The sequence below is a fragment of the Rosa chinensis genome, chromosome 2 (assembly GCF_002994745.2).
Source record: "Rosa chinensis cultivar Old Blush chromosome 2, RchiOBHm-V2, whole genome shotgun sequence".
NCBI lineage: Eukaryota > Viridiplantae > Streptophyta > Magnoliopsida > Rosales > Rosaceae > Rosa > Rosa chinensis.
In genome coordinates, this window is record NC_037089.1 from 37420061 (window position 1) to 37446280 (window position 26220).

General features: G+C 39.5%; 3 protein-coding genes across 3 annotated transcripts; 2 read left to right on the plus strand and 1 right to left on the minus strand.

The window, feature by feature from the left end:
* The first annotated feature begins 7159 nt into the window (after nt 1-7159).
* LOC112184246 (coatomer subunit zeta-2) lies at nt 7160-8681 on the plus strand. The gene is made up of 7 exons (XM_040513393.1): nt 7160-7174; nt 7243-7272; nt 7516-7675; nt 7798-7945; nt 8048-8125; nt 8231-8270; nt 8387-8681. Exons 1-7 carry the CDS (start codon nt 7160-7162, stop codon nt 8477-8479), a joined length of 564 nt encoding a protein of 187 aa, XP_040369327.1. The 3' UTR covers nt 8480-8681.
* Nucleotides 8682-17205: 8524 nt separating this feature from the next.
* On the minus strand, nt 17206-19521 carry LOC112188774 (DNA-directed RNA polymerase I subunit RPA12). The gene is made up of 6 exons (XM_024327982.2): nt 19383-19521; nt 18799-18942; nt 18519-18559; nt 17970-18029; nt 17832-17891; nt 17206-17743 (listed from the first exon to the last, which is right to left on the minus strand). Exons 2-6 carry the CDS (start codon nt 18926-18928, stop codon nt 17669-17671), a joined length of 366 nt encoding a protein of 121 aa, XP_024183750.1. The 5' UTR covers nt 18929-18942; nt 19383-19521; the 3' UTR covers nt 17206-17668.
* A 5212-nt stretch (nt 19522-24733) lies between these two features.
* Nucleotides 24734-26218, plus strand: LOC112184247 (uncharacterized mitochondrial protein AtMg00810-like). Its single transcript, XM_024322511.1, has 2 exons — nt 24734-25020; nt 25159-26218. Exons 1-2 carry the CDS (start codon nt 24734-24736, stop codon nt 26216-26218), a joined length of 1347 nt encoding a protein of 448 aa, XP_024178279.1.
* The last annotated feature ends 2 nt before the right edge of the window (nt 26219-26220 follow it).

Genomic DNA, 26220 nt, shown 5'->3' on the forward strand with positions numbered 1-26220 from the left:
TTGAAAAATCACTTGCTAAATTGTGTCATTTATTGTATATATTTGTTGTATATAAATTGTTTAAAACTTAGTTTAAATATTATTTATATTATTGAACACGAATTTTAATTGTAGGTTGTAAATTGAGAGGAATAGGTGAAGTCTCTTTTGTTAATATTGGCCTAAACCCCTTATTGGTACCTAGCTCAGGTCCCTTAAGGTTGTGGGCGGCCTTTATTAACACTTGTTGAACTGTCTTCACACTTATGAACTTTCTCATCTTAGTAAGAAAGCCTATGTGAAATGGTGTCTAGGAAGGGGACAACGTTCACGACGGGTTTTTGAATCCAGAAGTGCTTGCAAATGGGCCTAAACCACTATGTGGGAGTAGCTCATGCCAAAATGGATTTTTCCTCTCGTGTTCGCCCTCCCCCACCTGGCCATTTTAGTAAGGTTGCCCAAACGATTTGAAAGGGAGTTTGTGTCTAGGCTACTATACTTGGGCCGCACGTCCACTTGATTTACCGCTTGGAATTTGATTCGATATCAATAATGTTTATAATAAAAGAAATACTTGTGAATACTCTATACGTGTAAATTATTTTGTTGTTTCACACTTTAATACTTGTAAAAATACTTTTCACGTTTTATACTCACTTGAGTACTTAACTTGTGTCTTATGTACAATATACTTGTTAATTATACTTGTAGTTTGTAATTAATAGTTATACTTGTTTTTATTTTGTATTTCTTTGTTAATTATAGTTACTAACTTTATTTAATGTAGGTACCGTCTGGCTGCAAGACGTAAAATACAAGCGCTACTTGGGAGGCAACCCAATTCAGAATATAATCAGATTTGCTTTCTCTTTCCCTATTTTTTTTATTTTTCATTTTTTTCTCTATTGTTTTTATTTTAGGATTTGTTTTCGTAAATGTCTTCTATCTATGCTTACTTATTTCATTGCATGCTTTTAATTGATTACATTGAAGATAATGCAATATTTAAGTGTGGGGAAGGGATTTATATTTTTGTCTTTCATTTTGAGTCCTATATTTATATTTGTCTTTTATTTTTTGAGTCCTTTATATATAAAAAAAAAAAAAAAAAAAAAACTGCATTCATTCAGTCTTATTAAATTCAGCTATTTACAAAAAAAAAAAAAAAATTAAAAATTAAAAAAAAAAAAAAAAAAACTTTATACACTATACTAAGCTATGTCTGCATTTCCGTAGGAGTTGAGGCTGAGCTCAAGGGAAATGCGAGAGTCAACGCCATAGCCGCTACCTCCCTCGGAAGTAGTCTTCATGTTGCCAAAGATGTCCTCACCATGCATGGGGAATAGTGGAAGGGTTTCAATCTCCTGGTGATCTCCTCCTCGTTGTTCCATGAAAGATTGTCCTCCTGTTGTGCCAAATGAGGCAGTACTGGTATTAGTGTTGAAGGGTGAGGAGGAATATGGGTCAACACCATAGCCGACACGTGACCCAAAGTTTAGATCAATGGATCTACCATCATCAGTAGAACTAGTAGATCCAAAATTGAGATCGAGAGATCCACCAACCGGAACGTTCCGAAATTCCTTCAACTTCTGCCTCTCACGAGCCTTGAGGTTCTGGAACCAAAAGAAGACGTTTTTGTCCTCGATCTGCCCATACTGTTTCAGATGGAGGCAGATCTCTTGAATCTGCTCTGGAGTTGGGTACTTAAAACCCTTATCATAGTAAAGGCCCTTGAGGATTCTTAGTTGAGGCGGTGTGGGAGCCCACCGGTTATTAGTCCCGGCTGCTTGGTTATTTCCTCCATCCTCGATTTGTTGCTGGGTCTGTTGCTCCATTAGTTGCAGAGTTTGTGGTTCCATGTTGATGAAGAAAGGATTTGAGTTTCGAAAGAAAGGCTGAAGGGTTGAGAGAGAAAGACTGGAACTCGGAAGAATTTTCTTTTGGAGTGAACAGTCGCTCAGAATGCACCTATTTATAGAACGAGTGAGCAGATCTCCACCGTTGGATCGACGATCTCTGAGATTAAATCTACGCGTTGGATTGAAGTCACCCGAAAACACGGAAAAGCTGTTGGCTCGTGAAGGACACGTGGGGGAACCAAACTGATCTCGAGGAGCTGTGACAGATAAGCTACAGCCGAAAGCAGGTTTAATTGCCGTGAATCAAGGAAAAGAAAGGACGCGTGGGGAATCAAACGAATCTCGAGGATCCGTGACAGACAAGCTATAGCCGAAAGCATGCCATAAATCCAGGAAAAGAAAGGAATATTTACACGTGGGGGAGTTTCTTGGGCCGTGAACTATCATAACTCTTCTCCTTCCCGGAGAAGCTTTGTTAAAACCGTATGCTTGTTGAGATTTCTAAACCTATTTTGTGCTTCATATATACATCTTTTTTGTCTCCTCCAGATTTTACTAAGGTTGTCTAAGCGTGCAGTTTCAAATTCCTTCTACTTCCTCATGGCTCGAACCAAGGTTACCCCTCGCAGGGGCGTCAATCAACGCCGTGTTCTCTCTTTGGAGGAAGAAGGTCGTCAAGCGGCCACTAGAGCTGGGCTTACTCGTCCATGGGACCATCGTCCTATCCGTGAGCGTACCCGCAGTCCCCCTCCTCTGCCTCGTCGCTCTCCCAGACTGCATCCCGGAGAGTCTTCTTCCTCACCAGCTGCTCGTGCTCCTCGCCCTATGGCCACCCTGGAAAGCTTGTCGGATTCAATTGATGATTTGCGCTCCTCTCTCCGCGATGGTATTATGGTGACAGATTGGAGAGTCAATTGCATGATCGATTACATCTCTGAGATGAACTGCTCTTTGATCCGCTGTCACACTGCAATAAACAAGCTTGCTCAGGAAGTCAATAACTTGCAGAGTTATCCTCCTGGGTTTCCTCGCAAGGACGCTACTGCATCACAACATGAGGACCCGCCTCCGAAGGCTGAAACCAGCAAGAGGGCTGCCACTCGCCCGCATACCGCTCCTCCAAAGGAGTAAATGGAGGTACAAGTCTAGGCTGAAAGACTTTAAACATTAAGCGCTGCATGGGAGGCAACCCATTTCAACTGTAGCTGTGGAGGAGCCATCAAACGCAGATTTGCTTTCTTGAACTCTTCCTTCTATTTTATTTTCTTAAATTTTAAGTTGTTTTAGGTTTTGTTGTGTTCGTTTTCTCTTCTATGCTTGATTTATGCTTTGCATGATTTATATTTGTTTATACATTGAGGACAATGCATGAATTAAGTATGGGGGAAGGGTTATTGCTTTATTGTGTTTTTAGTAGTTAGTATATAAAAAAAAAAATGAAAAATAGTTGATGTTGGATTGTGTTTTTTGTGTTTTTAGTTGATGTTGTGATACACTAAGGTATATTGGATTAAACATAGTCTTGAAAAAGGGTAGCTGTTTCAGTCCCATTGCACATCGAGACTCCCTGTTCCCGTACCTAAGTGTTGAAATTAATTAAATTGTAAAAAAAAAAAAAAAAAAAAAAAAAAAAAAAGTTGGTTTTAGAGTGTTTTTGTGTGTGTGAGTCTTAGGATGCTCCTAACGTCTAGGATGAATATGTCTCCGAATTCATGACTGAAGGTTTTCACAATCAAAATAGAACTTAATTGAATTCTGTGGTTAATCGACATTATGATACTTGTATGAAAATTTGAGATAGGATTGTAACTTGGTTCATTAAGCATGCTAGGATTAAGTCTAATTCATTTGACCCGAAGTGAGCTATTGAGCTAAAATACTTTCTTTTCGAGTGCTTAATTGATAATTCCAGAATTTCGTGGCTGTATTTGCAAAACTTCATCATTCTTTGAAAATCCAATGATCATGTGCCATAGATTTTAATGGACTAGAGAATACTAGAACTCGACTGTTGTGACTGTCAAAACTTGTATGCCATAATATGCACTGATCCTGGATATGATAGAAGGCATTAGGGTAACCACCAAAGCCAAACAAGCATGTGTCCCCAATTGTGCCCGTCGTGGGACTCCTTAGAATGAACCCCTTTGAGCCTACGTTGAAAACCTTTGTTTCATCACCCTCACTACCCTACCATGAGCTTAGTACAGGAAATCTCTACCCTTGTCTTAAGGACTTAGTAGAGCATGACATAGTATGTAGGGGTGACGATGAAAGACAAGTGTGGGGTGGGGAAAATCCAAGAAAAAAAAGAAAAAAAAAAAAGAAAGAAAAGCGGCAAAAGAGAAGAAAAATTGAAAAAAAAAAAAACTCTTGGGAAAATGTTGAAGTGTGGTTTTGGACTTGCAAATTTGTAGAAGGCTCAAAGTTGAAAATTATGCCTTTGTCCATTCCCATGTTGGTTAGAGTGAAGGTTTGGCCCAAAACAATGATATTTGGTTTACAAAAATGATGACATAAGGTGGTCCTTATATGCTCTGCTAGGTCCTTAGGATTTTTTTTTGTATCCTTAGCTTAGCCCCATTACAACCTGTTTTAAGTGCTAACTTGATCCTTGAGATGGGCAGTCTTTGGTTAGTGGAGTCAGTTACGCAGTCGAGCTTATGGTTTAGGTCCATTTGTGCACTTAGTCATTTCATGAGGTCTTTAAAAATTCTTCACAAAATGTGTTTATTGATGAAATATGCAAGCTGTTTGTTGCCTTACAATTTGTTCTCTTGCATATACTTGAGTGTGAAGCTTTTAAGCATAGCCATTTCTGAGAGAAAAATCGAGAGTATGCCCTGTAAGTTTGGATTGGACTTGTTCGAAACATGCTATCATTCACTGTATAACTTAAGTTCTCCATATCTTGCTTAGTCATATGAATGTCACAGGTTTATTAACCATGGAATTATCTTTGTGATTTTGACTAAGTGTTTAACGTGAAAGCCATGAGTTTGGAGTCTCTGAGACAACAGTTAGGAGCAATAGAGTCATTTACTTGCCTTTTGTCAAGTCTTTGTTCTGTTTTGGATTTTTTTTGTTTTGTTTTGCTAAGGGACTAGCAAAACCTAAGTGTGGGGGAATTTGATAGGAGCATTTTAATGTGATATTTTAATAGTTAATTCCTCACATTTTGCTTAGTTAATTCCTTAACTGAATCGATTTTAATTCAATTTTTATTTTTAGGTACATTGGAGTAAATGAAGGTGAAATGAGCGTTAGGTCCATAATTACCTAGAAATGATGGAGAAGAATGAAAATGCACTAAAAAGTCAACCTTGAATATTTTCTTACTCCGGCTAGGAGAATCAGAGCCAAGCAAGGAAGAAGGAGCGGCCGCCTGACCAAATGAACTCGAAATGAGCTGAAACTCTCCAGATCCATTCTAGACACCCAAATGATCATTTCTTATGAAGAGTGCCAGAGAAAAATATGAGTGGAAGGCCTTCAAACAATCAGCCCAATTTTCTACAGAAGTAAAACCGGAAAACTGGACCTGTAAGAGGTCCAGCAGCATTTCCGGCCCAACCACATGGCATAAAGCTCTGAAAATTTGTCAGGATGATCTACACTCATAGTGGAACATTTTTTATGAAGAAGTCGAAGGCTCATTCTGAATTTTTGATGGAGAAATAATTGAAGGAATAAAGGGGAAGAAACTGACCTGAAAACAGCTCAACACCACATATTCATGTTTCCCACCCATATGAAGAAAGCATTTCTTTTTCCTTGGATACAATTTTTCTACCCTAAAAGATCATCATCACTTCCACATTTCTTCACCTTCATGCTTTGCTTTCATCATTACCTCATCTTTTACATATTTTACAAACCACTCTCATACTCCACTTTCATTATTTTTCTTCATCTCATCATTTCACTCTTCTTTTTCTTCCCTATTTAAACACCTTCTCCTCTCACTCTCAAATACCAATTCCTTCATCCATTCCATCTTCTTTATCTCTCCATTTCCCTTCCATTTTCCACCAATTCCTTCATCCATCTCATCTTCTTTGTCTCTCCATTTCCTTTCCATTTTTCCACACATTCCTTCATCCATTTCATCTCCTTGTCTCACCATTTCCTTTCCATTTTTCCACACATTCCTTCATCCATTCCATCTCCTTGTCTCTCCATTTCCTCTCCATATTTCTTTTTCATTCTCTAGTTTTCTTGTTCTTCATTTTCAAGCCAAGAGAAAGAGAAGCCATGCAATACATCAATTTCCTAACCGCCATCCACCCTTGTGTCGTCCCTAGAAGATTGCTTGCTTTCAAGGATCTTCAAGTTCTTCGTCTCAAGGCTTTATCATTCATCTTCCAAGGTGTATTATATCCTTTCTCTTGTTTTCTTTGTTTGATTTTGTAAGACTATGAATTCTAGTTAACAATAATGTTTAGGGCAAAGTTTAAGCCCAATTTCTATGTTTAAATAAAGTTTTCGAATTCTATAATTATGATTCTAAGTTGCTTATGTGAGTTTGTTCGATTAAATTTGCTTTACAGAAAACTTTTATATGTTTATCTTATTTGGGTCGACACTTATAGGATTTGCATGTAATTGGTGCTAGGTTTAAGAACATGAAATCGACTTTTCGTTTTGTGTAACTTGAATCAAAAGTAGTAAAGGTTCTGGACAAGAATCGAATTTAATTGAAGAGAATTGCAATTAGGTGGACTTTTCCATAACTAAGTTGTACACTTGAGTTGATAGCCTTTCTCTATGTGTAATGCGTTAAACATGACATGATTGACTAGCTTTCTAGGGTTTGATTGCATGTTTGATAGGATTAATCTAGGTGCTTTCGCTTAGGTTAATTAGCATTGAAAAGTAAAATATGGGAAATCATTTGCTTTCGAATGTTTCACATGATCAACTCCTCTCTCATGACTTGGAAGAACAATTATAGGGTTTGAATCGAATTTGATTACATGGAATTGATTTTGATCTTTGTTCCTTGCGTTCCACCCTTGTATATATGTTTTTACGTTTTCTTTATTTTATTTATTTTAATTTTAATTTTAAGAATCCTAATCCCCCCCTTATTTGTGTTTACTTGTATATATTTCTATTCTTTATTTTATTTTTGTAAATAATACTTTATTATTTTAATTCTTTATTTGTTTATACAATTGTATATATTTATATTCTTTATTTTATTTTTGTAAATAATACTTTTCTTTATTTGTTTCACAATTACAAGTGTACCCTCAATCCCCGGAATAGAACGATCCCTACTTCTTATACTACTAACGACATTTCAGGGTTAAATTATGCGCTTCCCAAAGGCGCATCATAGGGGTGATTAAGAAGAAGAGGAACGCTGTGCTGAATACATGTTGTTGATCTTCTCAAGATTGTCCTCGATATTAATGTATATAGAAGGGTAAGTTATATGGTTCATTAGATTTTTTGCCCAAAAGAGCTTTCATATCTTGGTTTTTGATTATTGAACACCTGTCTGTTGTATTTGTGTTTGAATTTGGACTGCATTGATGAATAGAATCTTGATATGCCATTTGAATACAACTTATGATTTGTATTGAATGAAATTATTAGGCTACCTGCGTATAGGATTTGGAGTTGATGTTTATGCATGCTGTTCTGATCGACTTTTTAGTTTATCTAGGATTCATCCCCATCTGTGAATAACATTCTTCTTCTAGACTCTGAAGGGAAGCGTGTGGCTGTCAAGTATTACTCAGATGATTGGCCAACAAATGGTGCAAAGCTAGCTTTTGAAAAATCTGTATTCGCTAAGACTCTAAAGACCAATGCAAGGCTAGAAGGTACATACAGTGCCAGTCCAGTGATATTTTCTTTTTCTTTTATCGATATATATATGTTACAGAAAGTGATGTTATATCACCGCATTTACAGTTTTCATAATTTACTATTGTGTCTTATGCAGCGGAGATAATGATGTTCGACAGCAACATTGTTATATACAAGTTTATGCAGGACCTTCACTTCTTTGTGACTGGAGGCGACGATGAAAACGAACTCATTTTAGCCACTGTACTTCAGGGATTCTTTGATGCAGTTGCCCTTCTCTTGAGGTACGTACACTTAATTGGTCTTAATTCTTTCCAACTCCTTTTACTTTTGATGATCATTTATTTCGGACCTTTGTTATATATTCATACATGTCCTACTTGCTGGCACAATGTCGACAAAAGGGAGGCGCTAGAGAACCTGGATCTCATACTTCTATGCTTTGATGAGATCGTAGATGGAGGGTAGTTTCTTATATAGTCACTCTGAAGTTAGCACACTCTTTGATGAGTATGGCAAAGTCAACGAGTATCGGATTATACATCTCATGTACTTAACTTGTATTGCAGGATGATACTTGAAACAGATCCAACTGTTATCGCAGGAAAGGTAGCAACTCATACCATTTGCTGGTTGTGCTTTTGAGTTATGGGATGTATATATGCCTTGCATTAAAGCTTTTTAGGAATTATGTCAACTACTAAGTACAAACCATTTTGTTTCAGTGGGAGAGAAGAAGTAAAGCAGCATATTTCCAGGAGGATATCGATGTGGTCAGAACTGAGTGGGCAAAGTTTGTGGTTAAAACATATATGTAAGATTTGTGTTGGTACTTCTTGGAGACTTAGTTCAAAGTTTGTGGTTATGTTTTGGCTGGACAAGATCAGTAGCTAGTACTTTGAATTGATATGTAAGAAATACTTTAACAATTGGGTACTCTATTTCTAGTTTCGGTGTGTTTTGGCAATGTATGACAATGATGTGCTATAGTAAATGACATTTGAACCAATTTGTGTTTCATATTTGCCTATTTCCAGAATCAGTACCCGTAGTGCTTGCAATTAATTATGGTATCATCAGACAACACATAAATTTACACACATAATACCTATTGTCTGAGGAACATTCACACAACAGTTTTACTAAAGGACACATTGTGTGTAATTCCTTGCAACAACAGGGGAAAAAAGTATCTGTAGTCTGAGGTTCATTTCAGACAACAGATGCTTCCGGCACATTGTTATCTCATACGCATTCAGACAACACATGCATCTCGCAAACTGTTATCTTAAATAAATTTCAGACAACAGGGGAAAAAAGTATCTGTCGTCTGAGGTTCATTTCAGACAACAGATTCTTCCGGCACATTGTTATCTCATACGCATTCAGACAACACATGCATCTCGAAAACTGTTATCTTAAATAAATATCAGACAACAGGGGAAAAAAGAATCTGTCGTCTGAGGTTCATTTCAGACAACAGATTCTTCCGGCACATTGTTATCTCATACGCATTCAGACAACACTTACATCTCTCAAACTGTTATCTTAAATATATTTCAGACAACAGGGGAAAAAAGTATCTGTCGTCTGAGGTTCATTTCACTCAACACCAAAATAACAAGCAGTTGTCTAAGTCAACACGCATTAGATTTTGGGTAAATTCAGACAACAAATTTTTGCTTATATGTGTTGTGTGACTGAGCAACAGACAACTGTTTATCGACAGTTGTCTGAATGAGGTCAATCAGACATCAGGCTACTAGACAACAGCAGGTTTTTCATTCAGACAACAGTCGTTCGACAGTTGTCTGATTAACTTTGTGGTATAGTGAGATGCTCACGGCCTAGTCCTTGCTTCTTCCTTCCTTGCTTGAAAACGCCAAAGGTTGAACTAGAGAATGGAGAGAGCTTCCGCGCGTAGAGAGAATTTTCTGAATTGTCAAGTGGTGTGAGATGTTTAGGGATGTAGAGTTTATATAGGGAATGGCAATGCTTGGCCTCCAAGCCGTGATTTTCTATTTATTTTCTCAAGGAATTAAATTAATAATTCCACATAGCTTCCACCAATGAGTAATTGACAAATAAGCCTTAGTGTGTCATCCAACCAATCACAAAACTCCAAGAAGATTCCCTAAGATATTCTTACCGAAATTCCTTGAATATTTTCTTATTTTCTTCTTGTAATTTCGGCCAAAATATACTTAGGGTTTCTAGGAATGAATCTAGACGCCATTTGGTGCTTTTCTTGATGTCCACACTTTTTCTTTCCATAAACTTCACCCTAGAAAATCTCTTGCGTAATCTTTTATTTCTTCTTGATTTTTCACGCCACTTTTCTCTCCTCCCTTTGGTTTTCACGGCAACACATCCCTTGGGTTTACTTCTTGCGTCACAAACCCTAATTTCATGGGCTTTCATGGGCCTTGATCCATTCTGCCGAAAATCCATAGAGTTCTTGGGCCTCGTTGCTTCATCTTCAAGCCTTTTCTTCCTCCAACGTCTAAACACATTATTTTTCCATTTCTTTTTCATGGTTGTGTTGGAAACTTGCTTGGGAAGCTTTCCTCCATTTTGCAGGATTTCCTGGTTGGACTAGGAAAGCTTATTTCTTCATTTCTGCTCAATTGTGTGACCCATTTTGTCTCATATTCGCTCGTCTTGACGTTCGCAAGCTCCTCTTTCCATTCGTGCGTTCATTTCCATTTTTTAGCTCGGAGGTCCTGAAAATAGAAACTATACTGAAAATAGAAACTTTCTAAAAATGAAAAATAGAAACTTTCCTAAACTGAAAATGGAAACTTGCCAGAAATGAGAAATGGAAACTACAAAAATGGAAACTTCCTACAATAAGGAACTTTCCCAATCAAAGAATGGAAACTTTCCCAAACAGGGATTTTTCAAGGAAATGGCGCAGAAAAATGTAGGGAAATGCAGTTAAAACGTCGCATTAAAATGCTCCGATCAGTAAGATTTCCGGCAACCTCCGGCGAGATAATAAAACCTACTATCACCAATAACAAAAGCTACTCCTTACCAAAAAACCTATGCTCCCCAAAACGGAAAGCTATTATCCCCACCAACAAAAGATACTGTCACCAATACCAAAAACTACTCTCATCAGCAACAAATGCTACTCTTACCAAACTCTCACCAACACCAAAAACTACTTTCACTAACAACAAAAGTTACTGTCATCAACACCAACGAGCTACTCTCACTAACATTAGAGAGCTACTAACATAGGTACAGAAAGCTACGATCACTATTATGGAAAACCACTATAATAGTTACAGCAAGCTACTGATTTGAAAAAAAAAAAAAAAAACTATTGACATTAGCTTGAAAATATACTAACATAGACACATAAAGCTACTATCACGATATTGAAATGCCACTAGAACAATTACACGGAGCTGCTAACTTGCAATAATGAAAATGAAAATAGAAGCTATTGACATCATGTTAAAAAGATCCTAACACAGACATAGAAAGATACTATCACTATGTTGATAGACCGCTATAACAGTTATAGAGAGTTACTAACTACAACAAATAACATACAAGAAATGGTTCATTATTCATCAATCAAAATACATCACAACACCATCAGAAAATAGAATTCAACCACAAAAACAAAAATACAAACCAGACTAAAACACCATCAAAAACATACATACCATAAGATCAAAATTGAACAATGAGGCAGAAAATTAAGATCCAATTTCATTACCATAACTCAAAACAATACAAAAGCTACTCAGAAATCAAAACAATTGTAAAATTCATAGTAATTGCCCAAATCAAACCAAAGCTATCAAACTGAATGAAAAAAAAAAAAACAATACAGGAGTTTCTGCCATTTCCAAAAACAGTAGCAATATATGATTCAAACCACAAATCTATAAGAAAATCAAAAACTTAGCACAACGAACCATAGAACGATCAATTCTGGTGAGCTATATTTCTGCAACGTGGCAGTACAGTACCTTTTTCTTGGCCTCTTCCTCCTCTCTGTGCTTTTGGAAGGGAATCTTCTTCTGTGTAATAGAAAGGAGCACAGTTTGCATCATATTCTGAAATTAGTTAACGCCGATTCATCAATTAAATAAAATTTGCATACAGCATGAAAAAAAGATATCATTCTAAGCTAGGAATTTCAAAAGCCAATCTCCGAACCAAATCTACTTACCGTGTTTGCAGGCTTGAAGCTTAAGCTATGGAGGAGGACGACTATGAACATAGAAGGTGTATGATCAAACCACACTTAGGATGGAGGAATCTGAGGGAGTCGTCGAGGGAGCTTGAGACAGAGACGTGGCCGGTGGAGTTAAGAGAAAGAGGAGAGAATCAGAGACCTGGTTCTAGTTGCCATCGTGCATCAGAGATCCATTTTCTGAGTCCGAGATCTAGTCGAGAAACGGCGCATCTGACGGGGATTTAGTTCCAGTCGCCGAAGTGATGTGGAGAGGAGTGTTTCGCTGGAGAGAGAGAGAGAGAGAGAGAGAGAGAGAGAGAGAGAGGCAGAGGAGAGAATCGGAGATCTGGTTCCAGTCCGCGTCGTGCATTAGAGATCCAGTTCGTGCATTGGAGATCCAGTCGCGAAATGACGTCGTATGTCATGCGTCAGAGATTCAGTTCTGATCACCGACGTGAAGGTGGAGAGGAGTATTTCACCAGAGGTGGAGGGGGAGAGAGAAAGAGATAGAGTTCAGAATTCTTTTTTATAATTGCAAAGAGATATGAGAAATTTTTGTTTGTTATAAGGTGGATGGGTAAAATTGTCATTGCTGAAAATAATTTGGGTCTGAAATGGCCTTGTTTGTACAAAAAACAATAGGTGGCCTTATGGCTAATTAAAGTTTCAATGTGACACTTACGAGTAATTTTCTATAAAATTGCCCACTTGCTCCACTAACAGTTTTTTAACCTCATTACCCAAAACACTCTAAGAGATTATTTGCCTAATACCCAATTAATTCTTTTTAATTTATTTTTGGGACTTTTTTGCCCTCTCCTTCTTTCTCACTTAGAGGGAGGAGTCATCCTTCACCTTGCCGGCCTCCGGTGACCAGTGGTAGGGCGCCGACTCCCGTGACTGGAATCCGGCGATCGATGATCGGAATCCGGCGACCGATCATCGAAATCAGGAATCTGGCTACCGGACTGGTGTCCGGATTCAGGCGTCTGAATTTATTGCCCCCTAATAATACCCAATAACCATATTATTGCCCCTCAGTAATCATATTATTGCCCCCTAATACTCATATTATTGTCTCCCAATAATCATATTATTGCCTCCCAAAATCATATTATTTCCGTCCAGTGAATTGCATAAACTCCCAAAACCAAAATGAATACACTACAGGCACAATTGATCATATTATTGCCCTCCAGTAATCATATTATTGCCCCCCAATACTCATATTATTGCCTCCTAATAATCATATTATTACCTCAATAATCATATTATTACCCTCCAATAATCATATTATTGCACTCAAGTGAACCAAAATGAATACATTACAGATACAAAAAAAAAATACAAAAAAAAAAAAATCTCAGGATACCAAAAAAAAAAAATCTCTATGCACCCACTGGAGTGTGAGGCCAATGCAAGAGTGGTCAGGGAGTGTTTTAGGGTGAAGACAACGTTGGAGAGGAGTCGATTCGGGCTAGGATCAGAGTCGGATCGGCGGTGGGGCTGAGTTGTTGCAATGGGCCTTGGATCGTTGGATATGTGGTTTCGGTGACGGCGACACTGGAGGTGAATCGATCGAGTTGTTGGCTCGAAGTCGAAGGTGGGGCGCCGGAGCAGGCATGGCAGAGAGAGAGATAGAGAATCTGGTTCGGGTGACGGCGGCGCTCGGAGGTTGAGTTCGAATCTGGCAGTGCTCCGATCTTGGGGCTGGCTTGGGGGACCCATGACGGTTGAGATCATCTCTGATGGTGGTGGAGACTTGATGGAGGTGGTGGCCCGAAGCCGCCGGAGCAGCCATGGCACAAAGAGATAGAGAGAGAGCGAAGCCGGAGGTAGGGCGCGGCACAGAGAGAGAGTCTGAGAGGAAAGAGTTTAATAGGGGGCAAAACTGTCACTAGAGGTTGGATTGGGAAAATGGGGTTAAAAAACTCTTAGTGGAATAAGTGGGCAATATTCATGCTAAAATTGGGTAAGTGGTCACGGCCCCTTTTTTTTAATGAAAGAATCATATTCCCTGAATAAAGGAAGATTAAAAATATGATACCTCTCTACTTTTGTGCTCTATATGTGATGCTGATGAGAAGCCCTCCATTTGCGCCTTTATTATTATTTTGGGTTTTTATCCATTTACTCCATTTCTAGGAATTTTTTTCCCACTTACCTCATTAAGTTTTTTTAATTCCCTCTTACCCAATACATTCTAAGGGAGTCTTCCCTAATACCCATTAAGATTTTTTTTAAAATTTGTTTTTAATACCATTTTACCCCTCACCCTTTTGTTAATTAGAGAGAGAGAGAGAATGAAAGAGAGAGAAACCATAGGAGACTTTGCCGGATCCCATCACTGGCCACCAGAATCCTGTCATCGGTCGCCGGAATCAGGCCAACTTTCGCCGACGTCAGGTCGCCGGATTCCGGCCAACTTTCGCCGGATTCTGGTCACCGACCGCCGCCCATCGGACCTTTCAGAAAACCTCACTGGAAATGTTTATTACCCCAATAGACATCTATTGCCCACTAATAAAGGGGCAATAGACCTATTGCCCCCCAATAGACGTCTATCAACCATGTATTGCCCCTAATAGAACTTTTGGTCTATTGCCCCCAATAGACGTCTATTCCCCCCCCCCCCCCCATAGGACTTTCAGTCGCCAGAATAAGAACTAATCTTATATTTAGACAAATAAAACTTTGATTAAAGAAAAAAAATGAGAATATTACATCAATTCAAAACGCCTATTGTCCCCCAATAGACCCTTAACACACTTCTATTGCCCTCCAATAAACGTCTTTTGCCCCCCAGTAGACATTTAAAACTTTTTTTTTCTTTCCTTCAGTCCCATTACTTAAAAAAAAAAAATTGATTTGGGCACCCAGTCTTCTTCTTCCCCCTTCTTTCCCGGTTGCAGACCATCGAATCCCTTTCTTCTTCGTTGTTTTCCCCAGTTTCAGAAATTTTTTCTATCATAATTTCTTTTGATTGATCTGCACCCACAAAATCGTTCAATCACAGCCTTAGATTTCAAAACAAAAGGAATTAGCAACTAAAAGAGAGTGAGAGACAGAAAGTACAAACGCAGAACATGACGCCGGCGATGCTGAAGATGACGACGGAAAACGTCGGTGCTGGAAAATGATGGGGGAAAAGGCCGACAGAGGGATGAGTGCAGGGAAGAAGGCTGGACCTTCCGTCTTCAAGCCATCAAACCTAGCCAACGACGGAGAATTGGTCGCAGATGAAAGCTGGGAGGAGAGAGAGACGATTTCTTTGACCTCGTCGCCCCAGCGTCATCGGACCTCTTCGCCGGCACCTCAGATCTACAACCACATAAAGTAGAGAGAAATACTTTAGAGAGAGAGAGAGAGAGAGAGAGAGAGAGTTTCAGATCGGGAGGAGGAGGAGAAGAAGAGAGAGGGGTTGATGTTGATGACGTTATTGTAATTCTTTAATTAGTTTGAGGGCAAAATAGTCATTTTCTATTAATTTGGATAGGTGGGAACAAAAATCTCTTACTGAGGTAAGTGTGATAATTTTCCCTCATTTTGGGGCTTTGGGTCAAAGACCCAAAAAAAAAAAAAGGAATATGATTCTTTCCTTCTATAGTGAGGACTATCATAGTATCTATCATACACACAAAAATAAAAATAAAAAAATATAAAAAATTCCCCTACCAAGAAGAAAAAAAAAATCATCACACTAGAAATCAAGTGTCCACATCAGTAGCATTCCAATTAATCTAATTAAACAAATTGAAATAAGAGAAGAATAAATATAAAAACAAAATTAAGAGTAAAGGCTGATGAAACCTGTAGGCTGTAGCCATTGGACGTCATTGATAGCCATTAGACGAATTCAACTCCTTTTCCTTGAAAGTTCGAATTAATCATGTAATCTCAATTGAGAGATATTTTAATTTCAGTATCAAATGTATGAGGATTTTTTTTCAATCCCCTAGATTCCATCAATTCCCTCACCCCCTTTTACGTCTTCCCATCTCCCTGCTTCTGCACATACATGTAAGCCAAAAGTGTGTAGTACCCACAATGATCAGGTTTTAACTTACACTTTGCTGCCCAACTCGCCAACTTTATGTTCCCATGGATTTGACATGCCCCAAGCAAAGAACCCCAAATATTGGCATCTGGTGCAATTGGCATACCTTTAATAATTTCTACTGCTTCTTCCACGAGACCAGCTCGGCCAAGGAGATCACCATGCAAGCATAGTGCTTTTGCGTAGGCTCACAATTTCCTGCCAACATTCCCTCAAATTGTCTTTCCCTTCTCAATTAGGCCTCCCTAAAAGATGACAAAACTATGAAACTGAATCATACTCACACCACCTTCCCTCCACCATTGCTTCAAAGAAACTGACTGCAGAGTCAATCTCACCTCACTCCTCCAAATCATCTCATCAAAAACCTGTTTCGAAGCATTCACATTCCAACAATTGCCGTACCCATCAACCAATGCATTTGCAATAGTCATCTGGGTACCCAAACCACACTTGACAACATAGCAATGAATCTGAACCCACCATCAGTTCATCTGCGAGCTCTGCACAAATGGGCAACGCACTAATAACGATAACAACCCAATTCCCAGAGTCTTCTCCCTATAAACAATGCGGTGCCTCCAATAATTGTATTCCATGACACAACATTTCTCCAAGGCATTTCATCAGACACCTTGTGTGCATCCCTTAGATTCCCACAATCACCATAAAACGATCGAAAATATCCATCCCTTCAACACCTCCATAACATCCGAACACGCCTCGATTACAAAAGGTAAACTATGATCATCCACTTTAGCAATGATGCATGCCCCTTCTGAATCTGCGAGGGGCGGTGGTGTAACTGAGCATGAGAGAGGAGCAGAGAGACACTGGGGAGGTAACTGAGCATGAGAGAGGAGCAGAGAGAGACACTGTGGGGAGAGCCAAGGCGTGGAGTTGTTTGGTTTGGGCATTGGAGCTCAGTGTGAGGAGATTGGAATCAGGGTAATTTGTGCATGGTTTTGATTGAGAATAGTGGTGCCTTGTCAAAGTGTCTAAGAGCAACACCCTTTGGTGTTGTGGGGAGGGCTGGAGTCTGTAACTGAGAAGATGTGAATGGAGTGCAAACTTCTTTGACATGCATAGATACATGTAGGTCATGTCAACTAATGAATTACAGTATTTCGACCAGATCATCATCTTGACTAGTCTAGGTGATCTTGGGTCATTAAAGCATAAAGGATTCCCTAACAATCAGATGGTACATTTGAACAATAGGAGGTTCGAGAGTAAGGTCAAGCTTTTAACACAAGTAAACAATGGACAATCATGCTCGGGAAAAACAATTTTAGAACAACACTTTTTTCTTTTCTTTTTTTGACAATTAAGGTAAAAGAAACAAAGAAAACAGAAACAAAACAGGAAAAAAAAGAAAAGAAAAAAACCCATGAAACAAGCTCTCATGGGGGAGCTGAAACAGCATCAGACAGCAAGATGTGGAGAAGGGTTGGAGGTGGATTCTGAATCCAATTCAGAGGACACTCCGACCTTGAAGCAAGATGAGCAACGTGATCAGCTACTTTATTTGCTTCCCTACTGATCCAAGACCAGTTGATACTAGAAAGAGAAGAGGCCATACACCTGATCTGTCTTAACCAAGAAGCTGAAGACCAGGAAACCACTCCTTTAGGGGATTTCAAAGCTGATATGAGAGAAAGGCAATCAGCTTCCATAGATATAGAGTCGAGAGATTTAGATTTAGCCAAATGCAGGCCCAGTTGAGCAAAAACAAGTTAAATAATCTACACATTAATTTTCACTGAAACTATTATTGCACTTGGTGCAAGTGTAGAAAGTAGTTGCCCCCTCATCAGCTGATCTCATCTGTACAAAAAGATATCAAATAAATTAAAACATGGCAACTAAGAAGATAAAAGAGAATAGTAAAGAGCAAAGATCCGTCATAGAATACCTGTCTAGAAAAATACGTATGCTCATTGTGGCCACACTTTTCACATTTTTTCATGTCCGTCTGTTTTAGAGAGAAAATAGTATTAGAAAATTAATGAAACAAATATAAAGCCTTATGAAGATTGGAAAGTGCATTTACCTTTGCCAATTCAGTCTTTTCCTCCTTAATTGTTGATTTGCCTAGCTCCCTTTGAATATCCTGCAACAAGGACACTCAGGGAGTAATGACTTGGTGCTATGATTAGTAAGAACGTGGAAAATGATATAAAGTCTGGTTATCTATTCAGCTTGATCCAGATGCTACTATTAGATTGTAAACCGACAAAGTCAACAACTCAACATCCAGGGTGCATAATTTAACAACGATGTCAAGTATACCATCGGGTTAAAATCAGAACCTAGGCCATCATCTAAATGAAGCAAAGCCATATCATTCCTATAGTGCAAAGGGGCAAAGAACTGTCGACGCCAACAACAACCTCTGTCATGGAGTAAACCTCCCACAACTGAAATAGGACATTATCTATCATTTATCTCCTCTCTCTCATCTTGTCCCCAGTAAAAATTTATGTTTCTTGCATCTATACATGTTAGTAGTTACTAACAAACACATCTAATATGAAAGACATAAGAGCTTATCTGCATAAAAGAAGATGCACATCAGGCCATCAGCAAGTACAAAGCATACCTCTTTACTGACTGTGTATGAATATTTACATTTGGAGAGCCCTGAAACAACGATGATCATATCAGAAATTCACAAAACTAGGGAAAGAAATATTAAGATACCATTAAACTTCTAGTACATTTTTGGTTCTGAAATGGACTTGAGAATCATCTACGCCAAGCAATAGAATGCCCAAACATACACATGTCATTTATAAGAACACACTCGATTCATTTATCCCTCAATCATGCAAATCAATTTCGATACCCAAAAACAGATTATGCAATTCAGCTGGCTCTACCTTCTATAGGTCGCGGATGGTCGCAATAGGGGCATCGGCCAGGTTTAGCATAAGGAGTTGTCGTCAAAGATAGCATATACCCACAGCTGTTGCAGAACAGGAAAGCACGAGACTCTGACATGGACGACATTGTTGAAAGTAACCCTATATGCATTCACAAAAGTAAAATCCATGAGATATTTTGCTGCATGAATTCTCTGGAGCATTTGCTCAAACAGCAAATGGGCACAACTGATCTAACTCACCAAACCATCCAAATTTTGAAATGAAATTCAAGTTCAAAGATCAAAGTTCAAACAGAAGGACAAGCATAAAAGTCAAAAACAACTTCATGATTCTTCCATATCTTCCTCATCATCAAGTTGCAAAATCACCACTACTACTATTGTCATTGTGACTGCAGATTACCATAAACTCTTCATAAATCACAATCCTAAATGGCTTAAATTCCTAATGATGAACTGAACTGATAAAAGTAATGATAATCCTCAGTTCCTTACATACCCATGACCCATCAAATTATCCTCAATTCAATACCTCACATCAAGCTCAAAATAATAAACACGAATCACAGGACAAATCACCTCTATAGAGTCTCGGGAAGACACAGAGCAGTGAAGAAGAGAGAGCGGCGGGCAACCCAAAGATTGTGACTTTGCGTAAACTCTAAAACCCTTTATAAAACCCTAATCTCTGATTTTTTTTCTTCTTCTTTTTTTTTTTCTTTTTCTTTCGAGAGTGAAGATCTCTGATAAGGAAAGAGGTGCACCTACAGTGCTTGGGCACTGACAGCGTGCTGATCACGTGACCATTAAAAGTTTTATTTTTTTTATTTTTTTATTTTTTTATTATTTTTTTTTGGCACCCCTTAATCCCTTGCATGAAAAAATTGCAGATAGAATTTCAAAAGAAGTACACAGAATTGTTCTCAAACTAGCTCAAGAACTAGCTGTGTTACTGAAAAATGGAATGAATAAATAGTCTCTGTCTACATGACTGAGTTTTCCATATGAAGCGTACCAACTATAGGGAGTCTTATCATGCTCGTATACTGGTATGATTTGTTTGTTTATTGTATGCTACATACCGTACTTTTTAAACACAACTACCCTTTCATTCTTTGATGGTTCTGTTAAATGGTCTCTGTAGTTGAATTATGGGCAGCATCACATTCTATAATTGTTGTCATTGTGCTCAAGTCTGTGCCAGGTTATCTTATAGACTCCATCCTTAAGTGGATTGTCCGCGTGCTAGCATGCATCCTTCTTGGAAAACTTTAGTGTCTTCACTTCGATCAAGCTTTCAAACAGTACTGATTCTGCCCAGGCAGTGCATAAAGTTATTGTTTCAATCTTTCTTTCATCACGATTGGATGTGAGTCTACTAGATGTTGTCAGCTTAATGTTTATAATTGAAAGTCTCTGACATTTCAACTTCTTAATTTCTCTTAATCAGAGCTTGATAATGCTTTCGACACTTGATCATGCTGATCGCAATGCATGTTTGGGTAGTGAAGCAACAAAATGGACTTCAAGCAATCAGGTTTTTGCGGAGATGCTGTACGTGCTCTATCTAGTTCTTCAAATGACCTACTTTCGGCCAGGCAGGCATATCATTCTTGCTATAAGAAGTCCCTGGAGAGGATGTTGTGCATCACCCAATTGGGGACTTCTGCAAGGTATGACTTCAAGTGTATGTTTCCGCCGAAAAGGAACATGAATACTTTCTAATTAAGAAGACTTTTCTATTGAGTTACTAGATGATTGCAATTTCCTTTCCTATTGTATTGAAAACAGAAAGTGATGCACTTTTACCATTTTATGCCTTCTTTCACTTTTCAATTCATGAAAATGCCTTCTTTAATTTACAAGCAAGTAGAACCCTAGACAGATTAGACTACTATAGGCTCTAAGCCTCCCACTGATTTGTTACTTAAAACTGTCGCATAATGGTTGGTAGCAGCGGGACAGAATTAGGCCAGTTTAATTAAAGTTTCAAGCATAACATCCTATTGTTTCATAGTTTAATTAAATTTTCAAGCATAACATCCTACTGTTTCATATTTAATGTGTATATTCTTACTAGGAAATTAATCATCTGAACTTATCAATCAAATGCAATTTCTTTAAAAGTTTATTTTCTTTGCACCAAATAGAGAATTACTGCCTAACTTGCTCCTCCAGCTTCTTGTTAACTCACTGATTGATATACTTTATTAGGATGATGAGGTGAATATGACTGATAAAATCAAAGCATAAATTGCTCCATGGAAAGTTCTCAGAGAGGTACAATCATGAGGATATCATCAGAATGTTGGCTAAACGGAGCAGGGCACAAATCAATGCAACCTCTACAATTATTTTTTGGCCAGGTATCTGTAGACTTTGTTGTACTTCTTTTTCTTATTGTTATCCAACAAAAAAGAAAAAGATTGGTTGCATTTGCACCCTTATACTGTTGAGTATTTGATTATGTTTTAGCAAAATGTCACTCTAATTTGGAAAGCTCTGCTTCCCATCTCCAGAATTTATTGTTTAATCAGTGTTAATTTCAATCTTACAGGATTTGAAAGCTGTGACCCCTACAATAAGGATCTAGTCTTTGATTCCCCCTGAGAGTTATTTTGAGAGGCGATGTTAAGAGACAAAGAGCATGAAGGAGTTGACTACAATGGCTGAATGGCTCATGGAGTACTGGGAATGGAGAAAGGATCAAGCCATTTAGAAGACACTTGATGGAGATTATGAGTCCATGCTTCTCGTCTTAGTGTTGTACTATGATAATGCCAAATGAAATGCGTTTGGTTCTTTTGTTTTATGGTTATGCCTCAAATAAAATTATCTGCAACAATATGATAATTACAGATTCATATTATAGGAAGAAATAGTTTTCCTTCACCATTGTTGGCAAAAATGCTCTGACGAGCAAAACTTGTAGTGGAGAATTTGATTTTTTCCTCTTCTTGGTAAGATTGGTTTATACATAGACACGCGTCCTAAAAAACTATATATGACACAACATAAATGTTAGAACCACAGATTCTTTGCATATCTCTTCCTCAAATCAAGCTTCAGTTACAACAACCAAAACTCCTCCATTAAATGACTTATCTCCAGCTTGATATTGTTGTTGTCAAGGATCTGTTATGGCTAGAGTTTAGCATCAGTTACAAGGCTTGGATTGAGCAGCTTAATATTGTTGTAATTACAATTGAATGCTTTCTGTAAATGTAATCATGTATATTGCTATATATTGTAAAGAGTGCAATTGCACAAGTCAATGAAAATCAATTTCTTCATGGTATCAGATTAGGTCTCGGATCCTCACCTGTATTTTCTTCCTTCTCTACCCCTACCCAAAACACTTCTCAGTTCATCAAACTTACTGAAACCAATTACTTAGTATGGCTACGACAGATCAAACCTTACCTCCGTGGTGCCAATCTTTGGGGCTATGTGGATGGCACCATTCCAGAGCCTGCCACGAATGCTTCTACGACTATTTCCAACCCTGAGCATGACAAATGGGTTACCGTTGATCAACAAATTGTGAGCATTCTCAATACCTCCTTAACTGAAAACATAGCTCGTCTTACCGTTGGATTCGACACTTCCAAATCCATCTGGGACTGGTGGTCTAGCCATTTTGCTCAGAAGTCTGCTGCAAGTGCCACAAGTCTCAAGCTTCAGCTTTTCGACCTCCACAAGGGCACCCAAATTGTTGATGCATACCTCCAACAAGCAAAGTCCATTGCTGACTCTCTGGCCTCCATCAATCAACCAGTTTCTGATGCCGATCTTGTCGTCGCCACACTCCATGGCCTTGGTCAGGAATACCTCATGCTGCGTACGGCGCTTGCCCAGTCTACTCTCCCTGATTTTTCTGGTCTCCGTGCGAGGATCTTAGCCTTCGAAGCTCAACAAACTGTTCGTCCCACAGATTCCCCTGCCACTACCAACGCCGTCGTGGAGGTGCATCTCGCCCTTTCCCCACAGCGCCATCGCAGCCCGTCTTTTCTCCACCCGGGTCTTCTTCTTCTTGGCAAGCACGTCCTAATTGGCACAGTGGGCTTTTAGGCCCAAGTCCACAGTGGTGTCCGAATTGTCACACAAATCAGCATCATCTCTATCAGTGTCCACATCGTTTCACTGGCCCATCCACTGCCCCTTCCTTTGCTGGTGCCCATTTTTTGGGTGATCCTACTTGGTATCCTGATACAGGTGCTGCTCATCACATGACGGCAATGCCACTTCAACATTCTCAATCTTATTGTGGTCCTTATAACGTTTATATGGGTAATGGTGATTCTATGCCAGTCACTCATTCTGGTAACCTTCCATTCTCTGTAGGCCATTCTAAATTCTCCTTAGACAATGTCTTGCGTATACCTTCCATTCGTAAAAATCTCTTATCCGTTGCTCGCTTCACTAAGGATAATCTTGTCTTTTTCTTATTTGCTCCTGATTTTTATCAAATTCGTTGCTTACGCACTGGTTGTCTCCTTTTTCAGGGCCCTTGTAAAGATGGGCTATATCCTCTTCTTTTGTCGTCCGACCCAACAATTCCTCATGCTCTCGCAACCGTTCATTCCTCCCTCTGGCACAACTTTCTGGGCCATCCATCTTCTACTGTCTTAGATTCTCTCAAGTCAACCATTGGTTTCACTTCTTCTTTTCGTACTTTTTGTCGTGATTGTGCTCTTAGCAAATCACACCAATTACCTTTCCCATCAAATAATGTATTTGCTTCCGAACTTTTTCATATTATTCATAGTGATGTGTGGATGTCTCCTGTGTTGTCGGTTAGTGGCTTTAAATACTATGTTGTGTTCACCGATGAATTCTCACGTTATACGTGGATATATCCTATGCGCCGCAAAAATGAGGTTCTCTCGCATTTTCAAACTCTTGTTGCCATGATTCGGAATATTTTTAATGGGGCTATTAAATTCCTTCAGAGTGATAATGGTACGAAATATGTAAATAATGCTTTTTCTCAATTTTGGAAGTCTTTGGGTATACAACAAAGATTCTCCTGTCCCTATACACCGCAACAAAATGGCCTCGCTGAACGCAAACACCGCCACATTGCCACCATGACCCGCACTCTTCTTCTTACCTCTGGGGTTCCTCAAAATTTATGGGTAGAAGCAGCCTTAACCTCTGTTCATATTATTAATTTACTTCCTACTCCTGTCCTAAATTGGTCTACTCCTCATTCTCGCCTTTATGGCACCCCTCCATCCTACTTATCTCTCTGTGTCTTTGGTTGCTCTTGTTTTCCACATTTAGGTTCCTATATTTCCAATAAACTGTCCAGTCAAAGTGTCGAGTGTGTCTTCTTAGGGTACAGCCCTAATCATAAAGGCTATAGGTGTCTTCATCCCCAAACTGGTCGAGTCTATGTGTCCCGTCATGTTTTATTTAACGAAAATTCTTTTCCATTCCAAGATTTACAGCTAACTACTGCCACTGATCCGCTAGAATTTGTACTATTGTCTAGCCCTGTTCCTCCGCAGGCCCACCTGCCGAGCCCATTGTCATCCCCATCTGACGTGAGCCCATCCCATGTGCCTTCTCCTTCTAAAGATGTTGACCTCTCAACGGTACCAACGTCACCTGCGTCACAACCAATTTCCCCAGCTCCGCGACTTCCGACCCACGCCCCTCCTTCTGAGCCCATGCTCCCCCAATCTTCCCCTGCTGGTCCAGTCATTTAGTACACTCGTCCCCGTCGGATTCAGTCCGTTCTAGTCCCACCAAACCCGGCCGCATCCTCCGCCGCTGGTCCTTCATCCGGCCCTCCGCTTCCCGATCCATCCTCCGCGACCCAAGTCACGCCGGATCCTCTACCGTAGGTTTCAGCTCCGTCACCAGCAGCTGCACCTGACGCTACTCCTCTGCCGCAGGTTTCAGCACCTCCTCCCCGTCCCGGCATGGTGACCCGTCTCAGTGACGGGATTGTTCAACCCCGACAACAGACCGATGGGACGGTTCGCTATCCGGTACCTCGTGCTCTTCTCTCCTTGGTGGAACTTGCTGAACCCACCTATTACTCCCAAGCTTCCCAAAAATCAGAATGGCATCAGGCCATGACAGAAGAAATCAATGCACTACTCAAAAACAACACATGGACCCTTGTCCCTTCCTCTCCTTCTCAGAATGCAGTAGGTTGCAAATGGGTCTTTCGTATCAAGAAGAAATCAGATGGCTCTATTGAAAGGTACAAGGCCCGTCTTGTTGCCAAAAGCTTCCATCAACAGCAAGGTATCGATTATGATGAAACATTTAGTCCTGTTATTAAGCCTGCCACTATTCGTACTGTGATTACTATTGCTATGTCATGAAGTTGGCCTCTCAGGCAATTAGATGTCAAGAATGCCTTCCTTCATGGTATTCTTAAGGAAGATGTGTTCATGGTTCAACCTCCTGGCTTTGTTGATCCTTCCCAACCCCACCATGTCTGCAAACTTAACAAAGCGCTTTATGGGTTGAAACAGGCACCACATGCTTGGTTCCATCGTATGAGCACATTTCTCTTATCTGTTGGTTTCACTCAGAGTATTGCAGACCCTTCCCTGTTCATTTATCGTCATGGTCCACATATTATCTATTTTCTCTTATATGTGGATGACATTGTGGTGACTAGGAGTAATGACCATCTTCTTCAGAGCTTTATACAGTGTCTTGGGCGAGGTTTTGACATCAAGGACCTAGGTCCTCTTCATTATTTTCTTGGCTTACAGGTTACACGTCATCAGCATGGGCTCCACCTAAATCAGCTTAAATATGCTCATGATATTCTCTCTAAGAACGATCTTTTGTTGAGCAAGCCTACCAGTACACCAATGTCTGCCAAGTCAAATCTTAGTTCTACTGCTGGATCACTTCTAGAACATCCCACAACTTTTCGGGAATTGGTTGGTTCATTACAGTATCTTACTATAACTCGTCCTGACATTGCATTTGCAGTCAACATGGTGTCTCAATTCATGAGTCAGCCGCGTGTGCCCCATCTGATTGCTGCCAAACGCATTCTCCGATATGCTAAGGGAACTCTTGGACATGGATTACTCTTTACATCTCAGCGTCAGCCTGTTACTCTCTCCGCCTATTCTGATGCTGATTGGGCTGGTTGTCCAACCACTAGGCGTTCCACTTCTGGTTATCTCGTGTTCCTTGGCTCCAATCTCATCTCATGGTGCTCTAAGAAGCAGCCCACCGTAGCTCGCTCTAGCGCAGAAAGTGAATATCGCTATCTTGCTCATGCTTGTGCGGACACAATGTGGTTAGGCTATCTTCTCTATGAACTTGGTACCAATATTCAGTTTCCTGTGTTATTACATTGTGATAATTTGAGCACCATATACATGGCTTCCAATCCCATTTTTCATGCTTGCACGAAAACACATAGAACTTGATT